This window comes from Phytophthora infestans, genomic scaffold, assembly GCF_000142945.1.
Source record: "Phytophthora infestans T30-4 supercont1.23 genomic scaffold, whole genome shotgun sequence".
In the NCBI taxonomy this organism is placed as follows: Eukaryota; Oomycota; class Peronosporomycetes; order Peronosporales; family Peronosporaceae; genus Phytophthora; species Phytophthora infestans.
The window spans coordinates 679246-702914 of record NW_003303736.1 but is presented as its reverse complement, the minus strand read 5'-3'; the positions used below and the strand labels follow the sequence as shown (position 1 = coordinate 702914).

The window sequence follows — 23669 nt, the reverse complement described above, 5'->3', positions numbered from 1 at the left end:
GACGCTTCATGGCGACGGGAAAATGAAAAGTGCTGTATCTCGTCAATAACTGTAAACAAGACCCAATCAATCAATCAATTCTAATACACAATAACAACGAATCATATTGGATTGGTGATTTCAATACAAAAAAACAAAAGGCTCACGAAAGCGATTAAAATGGATATAGTCAGGGGCCAAAGAATATCCGCGCCCTGCTGAAATGCTTTTAGTTCTATCCTAAACAGCGCGCGGGTTTTTTTTCTTTTGCGACTTACTTCGAGTAAATTTCTTGCCACGATGTTTCCAGCGTAGTTTCGAGCATAATTCAGGCGCCACACGTAAAACTACATGTACATGCTAAATGACCACTGCTGGACTAGAGCCTTTAGAAAACGTTTCTATCGGGTCATGATCAAGTTTTCACTGTTCACTCAAATATGTCTTGAGTGTTTTACCCTAAGCGTGCCTGTCGTAATCAGTCCGCGTTAATTTCGAGTAGCACTTAGTAAAGCTTCTTTCTTGATACGCTACAGTATCCTCCGTCGCTTGACGATGTAAACGTGACCACAACCGGCAACTTGTTACGTTGCTGACACTCCACATCCAGCGATATCAATGAATGACCGTACAGTCATCCCCATGGAAAGCATATCGTACATGGTCATCGCAAAGGTAGCCTCACCCGGAACACAACTCTCTTTGAAAAAGAGCAATAGCTTCTCGTTTCTTCCTTGGCATTTGGACCATATTCCCCATCCCAGTAACATCTTTCAGCGCAGCAGCGATCGACGCCGCTGGTATCTTCTTAGAGGCTCAGTCGCCACCAGACTCCCATACATCTCGAGCGCTCGACGTATCTCTTTAGGGAAAGCAAGCTGCTTGTTGTGGAGAGAAGTACATGCAGTGATCGATGCTGAGGTTGTAATACTCTTTTAATCCCTTCCTTTGGCACTTGGCCGTAGCCAGTAGAAGCCCATAAAGCTCATTACGTCGATCAACAGTCGCATTAACACAGGCGGTTTGTATCAACTCCTCGTTACAGTAGCCTCGCTCATACTACATGTAGTAGTACATGTACTTGATCGCAAAAGTGAATCCATTTCGACACATAGGTTCTTCCGATCGAAATATAACGAATACACGAGCTAAACCTGTTGAGCAACTCTGTGTTGTTCCCTTTCGACCGCTTTTATGAGCCAGTATGTCGACATGATTGCCAGCTATCGCGAGTGTACTATTACTACTTCGCTATTCAGCTTTTTCGATTCGGATAACATACCTTACTACGCCCCAGCTAACCGATAGAAGGAGCTTCGTCCAGTACTTCCCACGCTGTATTTCCATTCACTTTAAGGAGAGACTAACGATATCTCGACGGTCCTAGCAGCATGCATCGTAGCCTTCTTGAGGGTTTTGTACTTGTTTCAGCTTACTCGTAAAAATACCTTGGGAAGGAAGAGTCGCTCAGGAGTGGGCGGCTTAGCGCTAGCAACCCCAGGCCAACAGGAAGAAGAAGGCGAAGGAACTAAGGAATCGCAACCGGAATGGCGAGACCAGGTACAGGGGCGCAAGGCCCCGGCCCTCCGGACACAGGTCAGCTATCCCCGGATCCTCAGAGGCAGAAGACAGACCAACATGGCTAGACGACGACGGATCCGAGCTTAAAGGATGCCCAACATGCAAACGAGGAGGAACCAATCGGACAGCTGACGGGGCGACCTTTGGGGGAAAAACTTGAAACGGATTCAGAATATAGCTCCTCACCCCTACCTGGACCAGCTACATAGCTCCTCACCCCTACCTGGACCAGCTACATAGCTCCTCACCCCTACCTGGACCAGCTACAGAGGCGGTGGATCCACCACCGAAGGTTGTCTTGTGGAGCGACAAAGTAAAGGCAAACCCACCTTCTGAGGCGAGGATCACTGAAGACGCGGCCCGCAAATCACACATGCTACGCGGGGTCTGGAACCCTGTCCAAATCAAACAACTGATGACCACTATCATGACTGACTGGACCAAGTGTGCCAAGCACACTTGGACAGAAGACGAGGAGAAGATGCGCGCGGAAGCAGAATCCCCTGCGACTGCCCGTAGAGACGACGCCATCAGGGCTTGGACGCAAAGGGAGCATGCTATTTTCATTAAATATTTGAGTGGCGATTTGGACTTGCAGCACCCACCGAATTTCATCAAGGAGATCCTGGCTAGTGAACATCGGGCCATGGTCGAAGACATGCACGAGACTTACTTTAATGTAACCCTCACTGCTATTGTACCGGCATCCGTGAGATTGTCCGTGCACACCCCACATGTGACCATTCTCAAAGAAATTTTCAACGCTAACACAGACGACCATACCGGACACGCAATGATGAGAGTATTTCAACAGGATGTCAAACGCCTCAGTTTTGACGGCAATCAAACGCTTCACGCAGTTTTTTATTTAAAACGAGCGTCAGCGCGTTGGCAGAACAAGACGTTACGATTGAAAGCACACTAAGAGACACGGAACGCCTCCCAGAAGAGAAAGGAGTAGGAGTATACACCAATGCTCAATTGGAATTGAAGTACGCTGTCCGGGTGTATGGAGGTATCTCATTGGGTTTAGCCACTCTTTCACGGGTCTTCACCAGCTTCTCAGGCGCACAAATACTGGATGCGGAATATGCCCGAAAGACACGCACCGAGATATATGACAACAGGTATGTTACAATCCGGTTTGCACAGCGCCACTGCCCAACAGAGCTGAAAGGAATATCCAGGATCTTGTTAGACACGGTAGAATTGACAATTCACCACTTCCAGCAGCACTTACGGCGTCCATGCACGAAGTGCCTCAATCCGTGGCATGGGGCAAGTAGGTGCCGCACCAAACCGTAAAATGTCGAAGCTGTCCAAAGCAAAACTACCAGGAAATTTACTGAGCCAGTTGTCCAAGTACCGGCGGCCACCAAGATTGAGTTTGCGGTTAAAACTATTGATGATCTCGTCATGATGCTGACATCACATCAACCACCAAAAACGCCATCAACCCCTCTCCAGCATATTGAGACCGATCACCAAGCAATCGCTCAGCGTTTAGGAGTAACAGGGGACCGGGCACCCCCTGCTACACCTAGAGTGGAATCGACTCATGCATCGGAGCCTGTACCCGGAGAGGACGAGGGAGCCTTCATACTAAAACAAAAGAAAACACGGAAAGTTACGAAAGTGATGCAGGACAGTTCACCCGACGGGGCAACACCAATGAATGCTACCCATGAAATCGGGCACGAGGGTAACGTAACACGGCGGACCGGTGAAGCAAGAATGGCCCCACAAAACACCGATAATCGTTTCGAACAATTTCAACAACATGAAGCTATGGGTATGTTCAGTGTACTCGCAGACTCGGACAGTGAGGCGGACGAGGGTGTGAATGCCATGCAAGTTGACGAGGCTGGCCTGGACCAATCGTGTCCACTTACACCTGAGCAGGAGGAGGCTCCATATGCGTACCCACAGAAGGAGGACGAAGAAACAAAAGACGATAGGGTGCACGGCTTCGAGGAAGGGGAGCAAGCACAGACTATTGTACAGCGGACTGGGAGTGTCGACGATGTTGCCATGACTCAGGTGACGGACGATGAGGACGGAACAGCTGAACACCGCACGACACCAGCAGAAGAAAACGCAGGCACTGAGGAGGACATCAAGCCCTCGAAGGCACTGGAAGCCCAATCAGCGACTGCTGTGGTCCGAGTGGCAAGAAAAGCGAAGCAACAACTTGGTAAGGTGGGGCTCCAAGCCGGCGCCATAAAAGGCATGCAGGCAAACATGGCGACTTACATCCAAAATAAAAGACCTTCGAAGTAAGGGCTACCACTGCAGAGTATCCTGCTCCACCTCGAATTAAGGCCGCTGCACCTGCATCCCTGACTGAGGAGGTGGTCCCAGCAACCCCGGATTCTCAGGAAAAAATGACCATGGGCCCGACTCGGACTGGCACGGACGCTGGGGATTCAGACCTTCCTATCCAAGTCGGTCAATGGTTGGCCAGCTTTGACGGTACAATGGTTGAAGTGGAGGCGAATGGGCAGTGCGCCCTCCTGGCTCTGTACGCTTCTACAGTGAACCATCCTGCAGCAAAGCTCAAGACTACCAAAGCAGTAGTGCGCGAGGCTACCTCATTTAAGGATTCCTTCTATGCCTTAATGATGTCCAATATTCGGAAAGATGTTGCGCTGGGGTTAGTGGACCCGATCGCGGAGTACGCTAAACTCTACCCGGATCATCCGGCTTACACGTCCACTGAGGCGGCGACAGCAGCCCTTTACGGGCACTACAACCAAGCACGGACGCGGTCGACAGGGGTCAAAGTACCCGCTAGTTTCTGGGCGGGACCGCATGAACTCCGGGCTATGTCCCAGTCGGGAGCCGATAGTAGTGTTTGACACGAATGCCTCTTTAGACGCTCATGTCCAACGTTATTCCTACAAAACCCACCGACTTGCCGATAACACCGATCACGAGACTGGTCATGTCGAGCCGCTTCCCGACAGGACTGCTAGGGATTATCTCTATGCCTGCTGGTCGCTCCATGTGCTGCCATTTTTCTTGGTACTTCGCCACGATCAAAGTCATTTATACGGTGTCAGTCACGGTGAGCTCTTCCTCAAGTGGAGAACAGAAGGTGACGAGTCCTTCGCGAAGGATCTACCTGACTCCTATAGGTGGAAGGAAGACATCAACTCCCTAAAGGACACGGAACGCTCAGTGGACTTGACCACGATTAACCATCTTGCCGACGTCACCGAGGTGAATAAGCTGCTCATTAAACGATTGGAAATGCGGACACGTCTAGATTTCGTCCATGCAAGACAGGGACTGGCGATCCTTAATGTCGACCCGTTACCTTCTGACTTGAAGGATGTTCTACATATAGAAGAACAACACATTCACGAAGCCTACGGCATGGACACATATGCAGCTTCGTCCCAAGAGGACCAAAGCGGGGGCCATCAGGGTAGCAGTCTTCCACAGCGATACGCCAAGGCTGCCTCCGGGGACATCATTGCCAACACCTACTTTCGTATTCTCCGACAATCAAATTCGGTAGCGAAGGAGGAGGTGGATGGTCCTCTAGAAGATTTAATCGCCTTGTCCAACCAAGAAGCATTCATCAAATGGCGTGATCTTTTCAAGGAGGAACTGTCCTTGCCAAAGATGAAACGAAGGAAGGTCACCTCCGCCGACATTCAAGAATGGCTTCTCGCTCACCTTGAAGCGCTCCGGCATTTCTTCGCCTTCATATCCTTTCTTGAGTACGAAGCGAAAACCAGGTGGTCACAAGACCACCTTCTGCAGTGGGGAGTTATGGAAACGTACGTTGAACAAGTTGCAGCTCTCAATAGATTGGCAAACGATATAAGTATTGATGATTCGACTCGAGAGTTCTGCACCAAATGGCATGCAGAGTGCACAAACCAGGCCACCAAACAGTCCCAAAGGAGACAAGCAGCGAATGATCCTGACAAATGGGGACAACTTGCATAACGTATCCCCAGCAGATATTGCAGGGCGCAACCAACACACATCAGTACCGAAGCATGGCACATACTACACATCCTGTCACACGTGGTGTGCGACTGGGCAGATACACCAATGGTCGGGCTCCCCTCGGTGCCCGGTCAACATGGTACGAAGAATTTCCATTCGTCCGCCAACTATGTCATGGAGTTGTAGAATTCCAGGACTGGAGCGTAGCCTCCTTGGCTCCAACAGGACACACGTGGGAGGAGCGTCGAGATCGTTCTCTTGACGACTCTCACCCCACCTATCGCAATTAACGGCACTTCAGTGCCGGATTTCTCGACTCAGGGGGACCAGACTGAGTCGAGGACACGGTTCGAACTAGAACCAAATCTGCCAAATGCGAGGCCATCCAAGATCCAAGAATCGAGAGAGGAGCGCACTCGATCTTCAACGAACTTGGAAAGCTCGCAGCACGATATGATAACTGACATCAACATTAGACCCGTGACAGGAGGACCAAAACAGGGAGATCTACGCAATATGATACCGGTGCTCGCAACAGACAGATTTGCCGCGCCGGAACAACAATTTGCAGAAGACAAGAAACAACGAACACAAAGGCAACTGAAGGCCCGTAAAGAGGCCGTCAGAAGTGAGCGAATAGTTGAGTCTAAACTACACCAGCTGGAACAGACATTTGGGCTGACAACACAAAATGTAAATGGATTGGGGGCAAACGAAGTGGAACGTGCGAACTGGTTCAAGGCTTTTGGGAACGCAGATGAACATGGAAACACCGACATCCTCATACTACAGGAGACCCATGTGGCAGCAGCTGAGGTGGGAGAATACACAAGACTCTTTGCCAGTCGCTGGGGTTTCCGAACGGGACATGATCAACCGGACTATTCTTACTGGAGCCCTACTACAGACCGAAGGGGTGGGGTGGCCATCCTCGCTAACCCGTACGGAGCTTTTAAGGCGATGACACCTTACGTACAGGAAAAATGGACTCAACACTTTATGGCTGTGCATGGCACACTAGATTGCACTCCTGCTTACGTATGCAATATATATGCTCCTCACGCACCTGCACAGAGAGAACGATTTTACACGAGCCTACAGGCAATCAGCTTCCCCAAGGGAGCGCTCTTGTTTGTCGGTGGCGATTTCAACTGCACACTTGATGTTCAGGCAGACCGCAGTTACCAGACTGGTGCTCAAGTACACGACTCACATGCCCTGAGGTTCCTCCTAGAGATGTGGACACTAGTGGACCCGATCGCAGTGGCACGACCAGCAGAATGGACGCCAAGTACTCTTCAACGACATCACTTTGAGACCCACACATATCATTACATGGTCCCGGGGCGAGGAGAAGCCTCGTCACGGTTAGACAGGTGGTACACGTCCCCCACTACGTTGGCGTGGGTGGCGGCGTGGAACACAGTACAACTTGGCGCGAAGACGGATCATCTTGGATCAAACATTCACGTCAGGTCTCCTGACGACCCCATCCGGATACGAAGGCCATCGAGGGTACACCCAGCGCCAAAGTACGCGACAGCAGCCGTAAACGCCGTCACCACGCAGCTTTTGGACTGTTTCTCCGAACAAATGCAGGCGGAGCAGTGCTCGGCGGAGAAGGCGGTAAGGATGTGGGAGGCGCTGAAGACGGAGGTGGCGCGCAGAACTCGGATTGCCATAAGAGAGCGCAACCGCGCCAAAAAGCGCACGCTTAAACAAAAACTGATGAGGCTAGTCAAACAACAACGGAGAGGTCAAGAGGAGAATGAGGGTATGTGCCCTTCGGTAGACACTATCACTGATCTATTAGACGGGCTGACGTTGGACAACTCAGTTGAGCCAACCAGAGAGGCACGGCTTAGACGGGCAATCGCGGAGTGTAAACAAGCACGGAACGAATTTGGGCAGCGGAAACTTTTTCAGGATGCTACACACTGGACAAGGAAAACAACCAAATCCTTCTTCAAAAAGATCTCCAACAAATACACCGACAACATCATACACAGATTAGATCCGGTGCCAGGAGCCCCTGACCGAGAAGTTCATGACAAAGCGGATACCATGGCGGATGCGTGGACTCCAATCTTGCAGCAAGCTCCCAGTATACTGCACCACATCTGCGCAGTCGAACAATGGATACCACAGGCTCAAGCACCCACTGAGGCTCAACTAACAGTGGCTGCGACAATTACGGAGGAAGAAGTACGAGCCGCACTGCGAAAATGCGAACGAGGCAAGGCCGCAGGACCTGACCGACTGGGGAATGGTTGGTACCGTGACTTTGAAGAGAAGCTTGCCCCTATCCTTACCGAGCTCTTCAACCTATGGTATGACAGTGGGGTTTTTCATCTACTTTCCTGGATGCGGACATTTTCTGCCTTAAGAAGGGTGGGTCGTCAAGCAATGCACTCAACTTTCGCCCCATTGCACTGTTAAACACAGACTATAAACTCTCCATGAAGATCCTAGCAGCTCGAGTCGGGATCACATTACCAGATCACATTCATCCCAACCAAAATGGCTTCGTCTCGGGCCGCACTATACATGACACAATTGACCTATACGACGCAGCACAGCACATGGTACTGACTGATTCAACACAGAGAGAAGTGACAGCTCTCCTACTCGACTTCAAAAAGGCATATGACTCCTTGGATAGAGCATTCATGCTCTCCATCCTACGACGGAAAGGTTATCCGGAGAAATTCGTCAAGGCGATTGCAAACACACATCACGGGACCCGAGTACGGGTTTTAGTTAACGGAACCAAGTCTCGAGATATACTCGTCACCAGTGGGATCCGCCAAGGCTGTCCGCTGGCACCGATGTTATTTATCCTAGCGCTGGATCCACTATATCGTAAGATTGACGGATTCATGGGCCCACGTGGAGTGATTGTGCACTCAGAGGCAGGCCGATTCGAACTTAGAATAGCCGGTTACGCTGATGATACAGCAGCGTTTGTCGGAAATCCTGCAGAGATACCTGGGCTGATCCGAGTGGTGAAGCTCTTTGGACACGCATCGGGCCTACGGATCAACACAGAGAAGACGGTCGCGATAGCCCTCCACCCACATGGCGCGACGCCGAGCATGACCCTACCGCCTCCGCTTCAGTACCATCCTGTGGACGCGAGTTGCAGATACTTAGGACTTCAAGTTGGCAGCAAAATTGACTCTCATCGTTCATGGACAAAAGCAGTGCAACAACTGACGACCCGACTCAGACTCGCATGTCAAAAGCTCTTGACAATCGATCACCGCAGTCTAGTTGCAAGCGCGGTAATCATTCCGAAGATGCTGTATGTTGCACGGCATGCCTGGCCCACTCCAGCCATTGTGAACGAGATGGCGTGCAGAATAAAAAACTACGTATGGCATGGGCAATTCACGGCAGAGAAACCAGCTGCGCGAGCGTGGTTGCACGCCGACTTGGCAGCTCTGCCGAGACACTTTGGAGGCTTTGCCCTTCCAGACCTCAGAACAGAACTTCTGGCGCTAGCAGCTACCACAGTTAGTCAGTGGGCAAGCAACGGCACTAGACAGGCCCATATCCGGGGCAACGTACTCTTCCACAACCACAGGGAGGGACGAGCTTCGAAGATGTACATAACTCCAGGGTACACTCAGGTCAGACTAAATTACTCTCTACGCTGTGGGCTACTGGAAAGGCTCTCATCAGCGTTGCTGGGGCAGCCAAACTCTTGACAACTATGAGAACGATCACAAAAAAGGTGGTGACAGCAACTCACGCCAACAGCTTTACATGCTCGTGGGAGAGCAACTCAATGCAGATGGACTGCTCGAATTTCCTAAAGGATACTACGGGGACACGGGCAAGTGCAGCATGTAGGAAGTCGCCGCAGCCAAATTTGGAATGGCTGCCTTACGTAGATCCAACTACGGAAAAACTATATGCACAAGACGGATCCTGGTCAACACTTGCAATGGCTGCCTCACTATCTGGAAGGAACATTACCCGTTTACACGACGTTGTGCACTGGAAGAAGAGATCAAAGGGGGTCATGATATTCGACTTCTCCAATTCGCTCACGGGTCCGACTAAGCGACGACCAGCTGAACGTCTCGCACAGATACTGGTTACCAACTTCCCAGCAATGGCTTTAGCCCCAGCACACAACCATGAAGTGAGATTCTCGGCCTCCCCCGCAGATCACCCGCTCACAGTAATGCTGCGGGGCGACGAGCGGGCTGAGGCATTGTTGCAAATGGATACACAGGGCCCTTCTGGAAGTGGACAGTCAATCAGCGCTAACCAGACCCATTACCAAGGAGATGAATACGTCTGCCATAATCCACCATGTACGGCCACACCCAAAATGGAGCCGCTACACATGCCTGTGGGCTGGCGGGCGGCGATGGACACGCACGCGACAGGAATTCAAACAGCGCATCAGACATTTCGCCCACAAACGGGGAACTACTAAGGCTGCTTTACGCAGGACAAAATGGACCGCAGTGAGCGGCACTGCGGCAGCTGCACTGGATGACCTGGAATGGAAGACAATTCGTCGAGTCGTGAGGCTTGGGCCGTGGGGAGAGCAACTACTGCTAAAACTCAAATGGTACACCCTCTCGCTCTACGATGTACTACATCAAAAGGTGGGTGTCCTCATAGTGCCTGCGGGTCATCTGGCCGACACGGACCTGTATCACGGTTTTCTGGGAATGTCCAGCAGCGAGGACACTGAGAACACTTTCTGACGCGGACCTGGCTCACTCTAGGAATCAAGACCTCGGCAATCGAACACGCGATCTTCAGCATGGAACTGCCACAGACGCCAGCAGGGGCATGGAGAGCAGCAGACAACATTTATGACCAGCGAACCACGCAGTCCAACCACTTTATGGAAGCGGTCACGATGCTGGCCGAGAGATGTTGGAAACTAGGAACAGCAATACTGCTACAACGGACATGGCGATGGCGTGTCACCACTTCGACCCCTCTGACAAAGGTGTCAGAGCAATGTCAAATCGCAGCTTTCAAATCGGCGCTGCGGCAGGGATATAACACGGTGTTTGCACACACAGCGGCACAGCTTCACCCCAAGTTTGGTCCCCTTGCGATCCATCTAATGCGCGCGTGTTGGATGTCGGAGCCGATGGTAGACTATCACCTGTTCACTGGCAGCGAACCGACGAAGTATCTTCTATTCTTCGACGGGGGGTCCCGGGGCAACCCGGGGCCCGGAGGAAGCGGAGCAGTCGTTATTCGTACAGCAGATGCCACCATCCAAGCCCAGGTATGCTGGATCGGCACAATGTCGTACGCCAACCCTCGGTTTACCAACAACATCGGAGAACATCTCGGTCTACTTTGCGGTCTCAAGGCCTGTGATAAGCACCACTTTGAACCGCTTCATGTCATCGGAGATAGCGCGATGATCATAAGACAACTGAAACAACGAAAAAACCCTAAAGCCAAACACCTTCAGGGGTACTACTGGCAGAGCAGGAGACTCGCAGATAGACTTGAAGTGGTGGCATGGCACCACCACCTGCGGGAGTTTAACAGGATGGCCAACACACTGGCCAATATGGCAATGAATTCTACAAGAAGCACACAAGTTTTGCTGTCGGAGGACACTTCGGCAACAGTACGATGGGAGAAAGTACTTCAGCATCTATCTGGAGACGTAATGCATTGGCAGGAGACGTCACACACTCAGCCGCGTGGCGGAGGCATCGCGACCCCCATCTAGGGGAGACGGAGGGAGAGGGTCAGTCACTGGACTGACCGCAAGCATTTACAACGTCCATTGACATTAGAGCGGTGACGTTCCACGGGTAGAAAGTCGTTAGTCCAGGCTAAGTGACATCAATACTACTCATTCCAAAACATACTTGTTTCAGCTGAACTAGTCGCGACTGAATACTTAAATACTTCATTTTGCGCGAAAGTGCTACCGTATTCATTTATAACCACGTTGGAAGAGGTCATTTGGGTGCGGTGGTGTTTTCGTGAAGTCGCTGGTTCATGTTGTCTTAGGTTCGCCCCTGGCTTGTCTACACTTATCTTCACATGCGGCAGTGTACACGGTGTGACTACAGGGTTGGAAACCTCTAATCTTCGGTGGTTCCTGACAGTCGCAAGCTCCACGGGCTGTTTTGCTAACGGCATTTAAATTTAACACCCACAACCCAACCAGATGATAAGTATTATACTTGAAGGTAATTCTCAAAAGCACCATGAAGCAGACGTGAACAGGACAGCCATCCCTAGCTGCCAGTAGCGCGGAGTACAAGAGGCTCAAGGCGGAGCGTCACTATGTCGTGTCGCTTCCACACGTAAGCGGCGGGGTCAACGTGGCTCAGAATTGCAGACGCTGTTTCCATACAAAATATCCGCCTTAGCTCAGAGATGTTGATGACACCGGAGGAGGCTGTGATTAAGGCTGCGGCAACAACTAACTACTATGGATCGACAGTCTGTTAGATACGTTTGATGTGGACTTGACCGACGCAATTTCGAGTGCGTCGGCCAATGGACACGTGGACATGATGCACCGTGTAGTACGCGAAATTGGCGAACGTGCTGCGAACGACGGAGACGACAGCGATGGATTCTCTGATGACAGCGACGAATTCTCCGGTAGCTACGAATCTTCTTATGACAGCGACGACTCTAGTGAGACTGACAATGGTAGAATCAGCTCCTCCGAGGACAGTGACGACGATAGTGTATTTGATATATTTTCTGACGACCTCCTCGACATGATGCAGCAGCTTTTACAGCCGATTGGAGAAGACAATGATAGTGACGATGGCGATTTTTCTAGTGAGAGCGACGACTTCTCCGATGATAGCGACGAAGACAGTGAGGACGATGATGTGGAGGAGCGCATGTCAAAACCCGTCGAGCGCTACAGAATGCAGTGCAAACAGCAGCGCAGCATGGGCAACTTACTATGGTGTCTTTGTTCCTCCCGCAGATTGTCGGTGCAAGCGACGATGGAGAAGCACGTCGTGATATGCACGACACCACGTGGAAAGTCCTCAATGAAGCAGCCGCGTATGGACGTTTCGACGTGGTTCAATTTGCGGTGAACTATGCAATGGAGTGCGGATACATCAAGTTGTATGCTGCCAGTGGTGAGGCTGACACTTTGACACGAGCAATTGCAGGTCACCACGATGCTGTGGCGACATATCTCCTTGGAATGCGCAACATTCAATGGGACTTGGACCGTGCGTCTGACAAGGCCATTAAGAGCCAACGACCAGAATTAGTCAATCTGATAATCCACGCTCAGAGAGGGAGATTTACATTCAATGCTGATCGACAGGACTGCAATCTTGATCTAGCTTTAGGAAGCTGTTTCGTGAAAATATGTTATACTTAGCACTTGGATTATTTAACAAATCATTGGGGGTAAGAAGGACTTCTAATTATTTTCTTTATTTTCTAAAGTCAGTGAAGGAGTTCTTAAGTAACGACAATAGCTGCGACGACATTTTTCATCACGATTGGTTGTGCTGCGAAATAATGTAGCCAGCTACAACGTAATAATTTTACGGTGACGACACGCTCTCCATCACTTATGTGAGTGCTACGACCGCACCCAAGTGCGTTTTGAGCGCTAATACTACGGACTCAGTCGGTCCACCTAGCTTCTTGTTCAGAAACTCTGAAACATCAAACCTTCCCGTTTAATTCCTTGAGTGAAGACTTGCCAGTCAATGGCTGGAAAATGTCTTACTAACTGTAATCTATATACCGCGTGCTCGCAGCTACTCTCTCGCTGTGGCGTCCAGCCGGTTGAACAACGACTCTACTATACTTCCTTCGCTTTCTCTCTCGCTCTCCCCCCACCTGTTTAGGACGTTAGGATGCCTTCAGACATCTTGTTTCGCATAGTATCTCTCCAGTTTACGTGGTCTCCGGTTAGGTGATCCATCACTAATGACCATCGTTGGCTGTGCGCCGTTTGCTCTCCTGCGTGCTGTGATTCGTGTCCATTGCCATATTGGCTGGGCAGTGCGCCATTTTGTAAAAGCTCCGGAGGTGGTGATACCAAGCAACCACCTGGAGTTTACTTGCTAGTCTACGACTCCTCCAGTAGTAGTCTTGGAGGTGCTTAGCTTTCGGTGGCGTTCTCTGCTGATGTTGTCCTATGATCATCGCATATCGCCAATGACTTAAAATGATGTTTATCGCAGGCTGTGAGTTCGTGGAGCAGTCCTAGGTTCTCCGCCATGTTGTTGGTGTCCGACCTGCATGGGTAAGACATAGAGCTGATCCAGCACACTTGTGCTCCTACCGCCGATGTAGCCGCACGTAGTACAATGGCACCAGTACGTCTGGGATCTGGATTACCCCGTGATCCTCCGTTGAAGTAGAGCAAATACATTCCTGGCTCTCCGTGTGACGTTAGTGGGTGATCGATGTCAATTTCGTGAATTAACAGTCTCCGTAGCACGTCTTTCGCTATTAGGCCATACTGGGTGATGCAGTTGTTGTGTCACTAGCCGAGTGCCGCCGCTACGCGGCGGGAAAGAATGAATGTCGTTCCTTGTGTTTTGCCTCCGTTCCGCTCGCTACGGCTCGCTTCACTACTCGCATGGTAGGCTGGCAGATTGTGGCTCAGGCGGGCCCATAGGCCCGCAGGGTTGCAGAAGGTGCCGATTTGGGCCGCCTCGCTGCGCTTGGCAGCTTTTAGGCCAATCGCGGCCACCTTCGCTGCGCTCGGCAGCCAGTAGGAATATTTAAATTATTTTATCCAATGATTTGTCCGGAAAAGCGTGACAGGCACGACAATTTAGTGTGACGGACAGACAAATTGCTGCAGTAGATGTTTAAGACTAGCCGTTCGCCGCCGCTACGCGGCGGAGTGGCATGGTTTGTTGGAGATGAGGTGGCCGCAACCTTAGTGCTTCTTGGTGTCGCGTGTTTTGAGAGCGTGGTTCACCCCGTAGATCTTGGCATCGTGTATTTAACCACTTGCCTTCCGTAGTCTCATTCGGCCCCGTATAATATCGTGGTTTGGAACGTTTCCGTTACCCCGTACTACAGGTTGGGTGTTGTTTTCTTCAATGATCCATGCTCTTTCGTGCTCTTCCCGGCTTCGAGGTTCCTGCTCACCCATGGCCCACGCTGCTCAGCGGTTCTGTCCTCTCTCTTGTGGGTTCATGCTCTTTAGTACGGTCTTTTCGTTAAAGCTAACTGTTTTCCGTTCTCAAACGTTTACGTGGGTTGCACTGGCTTCGTGGTAGATAATATTTCGTTACCATTGGCCTTCCATCGCCGGTGCTCTAACCAAAGGGTGCTATTCCGTGCTTTGGTGCCTCCATGCAGTCGTGGTTCCGTCGCCCGTGCATCGTGATCTCCTGATGAAGTGTCATCGACCGCGGAATCACGCTATCGTGCAATCACGGTGTTGTAATGCTGTCTATGGTATTGTGCTCGCGTAGTGCATCTGCGTTGCCCGTGTTATCGTGTTCTACAATGGCATCGTGCTCCACGGTGTGCAATCATGGCCACCCCACACGTGCCCCCTCCTCCTCCCCCCCCCCTCGTGTTTTTTGTGGCTGGTCCGACGTCCGTTAAATCGTGTTCCCATGTACTACGGTTCTCCGTGGCTCGGTAAGCTCAGGTTCTACACTTGTATCGATCTCCGCGGCTCGAAGATTTTCTGACTATAGCTCCGCGGCTGCGTTCTCCCATGGCATAGTGGCCCAGACCATACTATCTAGTTATCTTGTGGTTTTTGTGCTTCGTATTTTACCGTGCTTCGTGGTCTACCGTGTTGTTTCGTAGGTGATTTCCGTGCTCTGTAGCAGCTACGTGTTCTAGCCCGGTTTTAGGTAGAAAGTCTAACAGAGTCCGTGACTCTCAGTGCTTTCATAGATTTACATGTTAATTGCATCGGCCCGCTTCCGTGCTTTGTAGCTCTGTGTTCATATTTGTTTCCCCTCCATCGTACATACTGTTTCTTTCTGCCCTACAAATCCAGTTCGATAAGCTCGCACCTTCACCTAGGCTCACGCCCTGTCCTAAGCTCCCATACAACGCACCTAAACACGAAAGTAATTGTGACCAACGGAAAACGTTTATTTTTAGCCAATCAGTTTTTCTGGTGATTACGCGGATGTTTGTTGCGCTGGCGAGGTTTCCAGCGACGACGGCGGCGATTAATGCGCTCCTGGACAACACGCCGCGGCGGTTGTGGGGGCCCCATAGCGGCGGCAACTAAGGCCAGGCTTTGTTGGCGCGAATCAGTGGCTGGCTTCGGTTCTGGTGTGCGTGGGCGGTGCCAAAACGCCTGGCCGTATGGACCAGAGGCGCACGCGATGCACCTGCGGGCACCCGCTCGAGCCTGGCCCTGTGCGAATGCATCCCATGCTAAGAATTGTTCGCAACAGGCGCACAGCCGGAGCTGCAGCCCGAGACCGTCTGGCTCGAGCGGGGGGTGCACAATGACCGCCTGGCACGTCGAGCACATGGGAGGTAAACGTTCCATTGGAGAAATGTTTTATTAGAAACGTTTTTATTAAATTAGTAATATTATTTTTAAGGTATTAAACTAAGTATTTCGAAGTGTTGAATTACTACTTTGCTAAAATGCGATCCAGTGGTGTCGCCAGGGTCTAAAAAAAATCAACAGCGCCTACGACGATATAATAGTACCGGTGTGCACGTCGGCGAAGCCTACCAATGCAAATTAACCCGCACACACGCAGCGCCCTTCGCGTGGCCTTGCGAACCGCAGCTGAAAATGAGAGCAAAATGACCATTGGGGGCCGCCTTCGCTGCGCTCGGCAGCTTTTTAGCGAATCGAGGCCGCCTTCGCTGCGCTCGGCAGCCAGTAGAACGCGCGTATTAGCGTGAGTTTTATTAACCCTAGCCGCGGACGGACTGACAGACAACACACTCCACTAGAGAGGTAAGATGTGGGTATAGACCGTTGAATATCCATTCTTCAACGCCGACTTGATAGAGGATACACGATATCGCTTTGAAAAATTGTTGAGGTCATCAAAGTGACTCATCCTCCATCTCCAGACAGCGTGGAAGTATGCTGCAGCCCCAATCCTCCCACAGGTCTCAGCGAGCTTCGACGCCTCCTCAATGAAAACACTTAAGCTTGTGATCATCGCCATAAATATCATCTGCCATTCTCCATACTACATCAGGAACTTGGGGTAGTTTTAAGCCGAACATGGCAAAGTCAATGTCTTCGGGGTTTATGCCCCCTTGGAGCCATGAATTCGTCATTATCTTTCGCAATTCTTGCGCCGCTGGGCATCGCCGAAAAACGTAGAATAGATCCACGTCAACCTTGTAGACGCAATCCTCGTGTTGGCATCCAGTTTTTTGGTTCGTCACATCATAGAGTGAGAAAACATTCAATTTGAGGCGAAGCATGAGTTATTCCCCCGTGGCCCCATCCCAATAACGCGGCGAATGGTTGTCCAATCTAGTGCGGCTAGTCCAGATGTCGTAGTAGTACTGCTGGCATCACATTTTGCCGCTCTTGCGTCCGGTTTGCTTTGCCCTCGTTGGGTCGATGCGTGTCGTAGTCTCCGTTTATACTCCCGACGAGCTCATGACCATCGGCGATTTCTGGCCCACAGACAATAAACCAGCTGCGTCTTGAATGCGGGCGCACGTGGAGCACCGTTGCTTCTGGGAAAGTTTCTGCTACCAATAGTCTTCGGAGCATTAGAGGTCTGTCCACCGGTTTCCGTTTGGACGGGCCGCTGCAGTCTGACTGAAGCAGATCTTTCACCTTGTCACCGCTGCAGATCTTAATTGACTACTGTCCTTTTCAGCGTACAGACAACGACGGTGAAATCCGCCCGGTGTCTGAACACTATCCTTCATATAAAATAAAAGTATTACGCGCGACAGGAATACCCGCCGATTAATTTGATTGGTTGAAAGTGGTAATTTCAGCTGAAAGTCTGAGCGCAAATTACAAAAACGATACCCAAAGGTACAAAAACGATACAAGAATCAACAGATACTGATTTGAATGTACAGAAACGACCGAATACGGGACACGGATTGGTTGAAACTATTTCCTTAGTGGGGAAACCATGTTTGGGCCGGGCGTGTTTCAAACGTATGGCAGATTTCACCGTCGTTGTACTGTATGTACAGCATTGAGATAGCATGACGACCTGCCTCGAGAGGTGCCGCCGCAACGAAATTACCATATGCCTTTCTTTAGTCTTTCTGTCCACACTTTGGGTCACAAACCAATACGCTTACCCTTAGTAAGGGGCGACATACCGGTAAAAAAATAATTTTGGATCGTATACGGTTCTGATCAGGTTGACGATCAGGCACGTAGGTCTGAAGTGTGAACTGATCACTTTGTCATTGGAAGGAATGATTTGTGTAGGAAGAAGCTGAATGCATTGGATGAATGCATTGTGCTAGTAGCTACCTTGCGTGGCCAACGTGGATTCTGAACAACGTAGGGAAGAAGTTAAGTGCTTTGGAGGGTTGTGTTACTATATACCTGGTACGATCTAAGTGAAGACTGGAGCTGAATCCGAGGTGCGCAGAGCAAGCGCCGTAGCTTCGTCCACGACGCTGTCGATGTCGGAAGGAATATTGATGAGCTCCGGGAGCTGGATCCGCTCGCGAGGAACTCTGCGGGCACGGGCGTGGGGCACGTCGCCCATTCGGTGAGCGTACTCGGCTGCTATCGTCTTGATGACGGTCACAAATGTGACCATCGAAGGGTGCGGAGTAGGAAACCTACTGTCTAGCTCTCTATTGAAACGCTCGAACAGGTTGTTGGTCCTCGCAACGAGCTCGTTATCGAGACAGAACACGTTCCACACGTCAACCGTGTACTTCTCGAGCCTCGTCCGCTCGAAATAGCGCAATATATTTCCTATTTTGTTGTAAAGTACTCAGTTCTAGACAAAATGCAGCGCTTATTGATCTCACCCACTTGATGTCTCTTTCTTCTTGTTTACGGTTAATTACAGTCAGCGTGTCTAGCATGCCGCGAGTCATTGCAATCAGGCACTTTTCATCCGTTATCGCATAGCGTTTCATTGCACGACGGAGTGTCTGTTTGATGTGGAACAATCACAATAGCGTTTGAGAACTGAATCTGGAGGGCATTCATTAGCGCGGCTTTGAAGACGCGAACAATCTCCGCCGGATCGAGCTGCTGATCTGTCGCTTGGACAACAAAGTGGACCATGTTCCAATTCGCGTCTTCCTTATTTGCAGTGCTCAACACGTAAACTACTGGCACATAAACACCCGAAGCGCGATCGTGCACCATGAAAATGACGCTTTGTGCGTACCTCTAGGGTACACAACGACATGTACCGACAAATTGGGTCGTTCCTTGGTAGCGTAGCAGAGCTACCAGTACAGGGTAAGCCCAGCCCAAAAGGCGCGTAGGTTTAGTCACGTCCTCACGGTTCGCCGTCGCACAGTGGAACTGGAAGAATGACACTTCCTTGTCGAGGCCAAGAGAGAGTGTTGGGATCTAAATGGATCCGTACGTTACCGGAGCTGTCATAATTCCTCACATGGTGAACACGTCGGCTCTCTGACAACCCGCGTACAGCGTCAGGGCTGTCGCCACCGTAAAACCGACTACGAAGCTCTTTTTAAACTTGGCGGGCTGGCCACGCTACATTCTCAATCGCAAGTAGATCACTCTGTGCTTTCGTTTCGGCTTCTACGTTTCTGACCGTGCTCGCAACAACATAGTCGTTGCATGCATGCGTTTTTACGGCAGTGTAGCCCATGGCAGCAATCGTGTACTCCATCTTTCCCTTACAGCCCTTTCGATACTTAGAGCAACGATAGACAATCTTCTGCTGCGACGACCATGCACGCACGTACTTGTAATCCTTGAGGTAGTGGCCCGCTTACGACATTAGCACTGGGCTGCAGCTCCGTCTCGGCACCACCTATTTTCTGCGCGTCCTCGTCTCTGCCGACCTCCTCCACTCCATCATCCACCCGCTGCCCCGCCGCAGCGCCACTTGTCTCCTCTAGTCAACCCACGTCTGCACCTTGAAGCATCTTGCCGAATGAGCGCCCCCCCCCCCGCCACTTCGCCACGGCTCTTCATACCTTGCTCTGATCATTAATGAGACAAACATCAGACCAGATATCAGGCCAGTTCCGTATACAGTACGAACCAATCTAGAGCTAGCCGACATACCAGGGCCGACGGTAAGCTTTATAAAATGGACAGTTGGAATTGAGGCGGTGTTATTTTGTGTATTCTAGAATTATTGTGTAAAGGGATGTTGATGTGCCAGCAGCAAAGAGAGATCTTTATAAACGACAGACTAACAGCATATTGTCTGTGTCGTCCGAATGGAGTCCTAGTATTATTACAGAATGTTGCAAGAAGGTATGGATGACTTTGAATAACGTGGTAGAAATAGCTATCAATGTATTATTATTTTGAAGTACAATAGAGTCTGCATCGACATGAGAACCGGAATACATGCAACAAGGTACGACAAAATTTGGTATCATCGTAAGCTATCGGCTAAAGTTAACCTCATTGGCTTCGGTGCACAACTAAAAGGATCATAAATCAGGTACCGGACTGACTTACATGGAAACAAACGGGCATCTGGTATAGTGTTTAGGCAAGACAGCTGACCTCTACTGGGCGCTCTGTGCGGGGTAAGACGGTAGGAACAGGATTATTCACTTTCTTCCATCTCTCGTTTAAGTAAATTTAATATTCTAGAGAGTGGCCGTCCAGTTCGAAGCGCAGCTTGGATTAATTTTAGAGCTTCGTCGGGCAAGGCTCGACTTTGTATTTTGGGCTTCGACCTATACACCACAATTATAAAAGTCAGGGATACAACTAATAAGTCTGAAGGGTATAGTCTTAGATAGCGTGGCTCTTAGTTCCAGCAAACAGCGAGCTAACTAGTACATGTAGTCTGCCCTTCTTCCCGCCAATTTGACGAAGCAAAATACGAAGAATTCTCTGAAAGACATTCCATTCTTCTTAACGAGCCTAGAACGTACACCGTCTTGTTCAGAGATCTCCGCTGTTTACAGAGGCGACTTACGCTCTCTTTGCCTTTTTGTTTAGTTCGATAAACTTGTTCCGAAGATGATTAAAGTGCCTGAATTGCTCCGGCGTCAGCGAGTTCACGTACCCTGGGGTGTGTAACGCCTTTGTGTAGCTAAAATGTCTGTCTTTAGCTGCTTTCATGAGTTGCTTCACTTGGTCGGAAGAAAAGGACCTTTCTTCGAGATCATTGTCATCTTCAATGGCCGCGTGGTAAGTCCTCAGCAGTCGACCGCTTGGACCATCAGTAGAAGCCCTGTTGACAGTGTTGACGACGGTCGTTGAAAGCGCGTCGCTGGTAGTCAGGAAGGAAGCCGCAATTAGCGTACAAACCGTCAAGAGACGCATTGGGCCGTTTTTTACAGCTGAACTTCGAGACGGGAGCAAAATCGAAAGTGAGGGCAGATTCCATCAAAACTGTCGTACTCAACGGTAGCCACAAACTGCTCATGCGCCATAATGTTTAGTATCGTTCATTCATACTAGCTCGTGCCTTTTCTACGTTATTTTTCGTCGTTGGATTGTCTCCTGTCTAGCGTCATGTTTGACAATGTAATCTGGCGCGGCGTATGTGGACTGTTGCGCTGGCATACCTGGGATGGATACCTGGGATACGTGATACATGTCTATATCTGACGGTAACGTTTGCAAGCAAGCCTGCTGGAGGTATCCGGAAAGACCAAAAACCATTTGTTAACCGATATAAATGGTGTTGCCCCTTATAATGACATCTACCTACTCTCGGCTGGAGATTACATTCCGTATCTTATATGGCAAGATATCAGTTATCAGAGTCCCGTTTAAAACAAGATGCTGTAAACACATTAAGCAGCCTGGTCCAGTCGGTTTGCTGAGTCTAAGCTGAGATGACTCAATAATGCGTTTCAACCTCATTTAGAATGTCAAAAGATTTGAGGGCAATCAACACTTTGTATCCTAAGTGCACGGGTACAGAAAGGCTGATATCGGCTGTTGAATTGCTTTGACCATTCCCAAACTGCATGTGCATTACGTATGGCGGCTTTGATGTCGACAGTTTTAATATAAGCATTCCGTTGCGGCTAACGGTAGCCGATGGGTTGGTTATTATTTTAAATAAACCTGGGTTAACAGCCGGTTTGATTTCTTGGTGTTTGCTCCTTATGGGTTTTAAACCAATAGACCTACCTTGCACATGCACAGTACTTGTCATACTAATGTTACCAGTTCCTTTTCATACTTGTACAGCTACTACCTTTACTACTTCTAATACTACTACTACAACAACAACTACTACTACAGTACTGCACCACGGTAGTGAACTATATAAGATTTGCAAATAAATTAGACTTAAGCATACAAATCCTAGTAAATTGAATTCAGAGTCACTGCATCCGGAAGCTTTTTAAGGTCCAAGGGTGCGAAAACGGGGTGCAGTACTGTACTGCTATCATATGTTCTCTACTTGCTACATTCCATACTTGTGTGCAACTTGTACTTGTTACTTCGTGGCCTCCATAAACAGAAGGTGATCGTGAAGTTGGGAGGGAGCTGTCACAGACGCCAAGGCTGAATGATGGGCTTCCGCACGTCACTGAAATCCTCTTCGGCAACTTCCACCCTCCTTGTGGCCTCGTATGTTGACGCCTCACCCCGAAAAGTACCATCCAGATCCCCCAGCTTTCTTCAGTATTCCGGATACCATTTGTTGCTCAAAAAGCTGTCGTTTGGTCTGTATCTTTATTTTTGCGACGACAGCGTTATGCGCAATAGCGACCTGTTCTTCTACCATCCCATCGCTGCGACGGCTCCTCGAAGGATAGTGCATTCACTTTTCAGCTTTGCGATGACGTCTCCAACACCGGAAGTAGAATCAGGAGGCGAGTATACTTTAACCTGAGGGTCTGCCAACACTAGATTCTTGATGCCGCCCTCCCGGCCGTATTTTCGTAGGGTTTGACAGCTTAACTGGCTTCCAAACTTTCGCAATATCTGGCTTGTTCGCGCAAAAAGAGAAACATCAGTTAGAGTTTGTCATTGGATATCTAGTACCATATAAAAGCCGGGATACCGCCAGTTGGGTGTCATATACGGTACAGATCAGTTATTGGATCAGACATTCTTACTTTAATAGTGATCAGGTAGATCATTAAGGTTAACCCATCTATTTCGATATCTCCTGGCAAGATATCTCTGAAGCTACCTACTCGCAATTGCTCTTCCTCATTCACCTCGCTTAGTTCATCTTCAGCTTCCGAAGAGCCGTTGGATAATGCTCAACTGCTGGAGGCTCCTCGTCCTCAGCGTCGTCAGCAATGTCATCATGTATCTCAACGTGCGTCGGTATATGTATGCGTCCGCGGGAATAGCGGCGTTCCCGCCCGCGCGGAGCATCAGCAAGGCGCTGAGCATACTGCACCGATATTGTATTGAGGACACCTACGAAGTACGTCATTCTAGGGCGGGGCTTGGGGAAATGGCTGTTGAGCTCCCTGTTAAACGTATCAAAAGGGTTGTTTGCCCGTGAATGAGCTCGTTGTTTAGGCTGGCAATTTTCCATACGCTTCCGTCGTACATTGCCAGCCACGTTCGATTAAAGTACTCCAGAATCCTCACTACCTGCTTTAGAGTAGAAAATACCGACCACGCCGCAGCGCTGGCGAATTTCACGTTTTACCCCCTTAATAGCACGCTCTATTAAGCAATACTCAGCAGCGGTAAGCATGTCGACGACACCGGGGGATATAGTAATACAACACTCCTCCTCCTCTGGAATCGGAAACCGCTTCATAGCTTGTCTCAGAGCCTGCTTAAAATGCAATAGGCATCCGATGACGATTGCATTCGGGAATTGAGTCTGAACGGCATCCGTTAGCGCGCTCTCGAAGTCGCACTCGACTTCGGCGGCCTCCAGTTGCTGGTCGGTACCTTGTACTACGAAATGTATTATGTCCCAAAAGGCATCACCACTACGAAAGATGCTCAATACGTAGTAAATAGGTACAAACAGCCCTGAAGCTCCACGAATATGACGCACTACTTGTAGCCTGGTGGTACACAGCCTAAGGTACAGTAAACAAAAAGAGTAGTTCCATTGTAGCGGAAATGGTTGGCGAGGTTG

The 23669-nt window shown here is 49.9% G+C and overlaps 4 protein-coding genes across 4 annotated transcripts; 3 read left to right on the top strand and 1 right to left on the bottom strand.

Moving 5' to 3' along the window:
* Positions 1 to 1526: 1526 nt before the first annotated feature.
* On the top strand, positions 1527 to 6007 carry PITG_11347 (uncharacterized protein; the record flags this gene model as incomplete). Its single annotated transcript, XM_002900907.1, has 8 exons — positions 1527 to 1575; positions 2028 to 2269; positions 2627 to 2687; positions 3197 to 3754; positions 3856 to 4234; positions 4698 to 5348; positions 5544 to 5662; positions 6000 to 6007. 8 exons carry the CDS (start codon positions 1527 to 1529, stop codon positions 6005 to 6007), a joined length of 2067 nt encoding a protein of 688 aa, XP_002900953.1.
* A 3454-nt stretch (positions 6008 to 9461) lies between these two features.
* PITG_11346 (uncharacterized protein) lies at positions 9462 to 10052 on the top strand (the record flags this gene model as incomplete). The annotated part of the gene is made up of 1 exon (XM_002900906.1): positions 9462 to 10052. The coding sequence occupies one exon, from the start codon at positions 9644 to 9646 to the stop codon at positions 9971 to 9973; it is 330 nt and encodes a 109-aa protein (XP_002900952.1).
* Positions 10053 to 10309: 257 nt separating this feature from the next.
* Positions 10310 to 13309, top strand: PITG_11345 (uncharacterized protein; the record flags this gene model as incomplete). Its single annotated transcript, XM_002900905.1, has 6 exons — positions 10310 to 10789; positions 11062 to 11143; positions 11755 to 11834; positions 12282 to 12558; positions 12672 to 12734; positions 13278 to 13309. The coding sequence occupies 6 exons, from the start codon at positions 10310 to 10312 to the stop codon at positions 13307 to 13309; spliced, it is 1014 nt and encodes a 337-aa protein (XP_002900951.1).
* Positions 13310 to 20563: 7254 nt separating this feature from the next.
* PITG_11344 (secreted RxLR effector peptide protein, putative) lies at positions 20564 to 20917 on the bottom strand (the record flags this gene model as incomplete). The annotated part of the gene is made up of 1 exon (XM_002900904.1): positions 20564 to 20917. The coding sequence occupies one exon, from the start codon at positions 20915 to 20917 to the stop codon at positions 20564 to 20566; it is 354 nt and encodes a 117-aa protein (XP_002900950.1).
* Positions 20918 to 23669: the final 2752 nt, after the last annotated feature.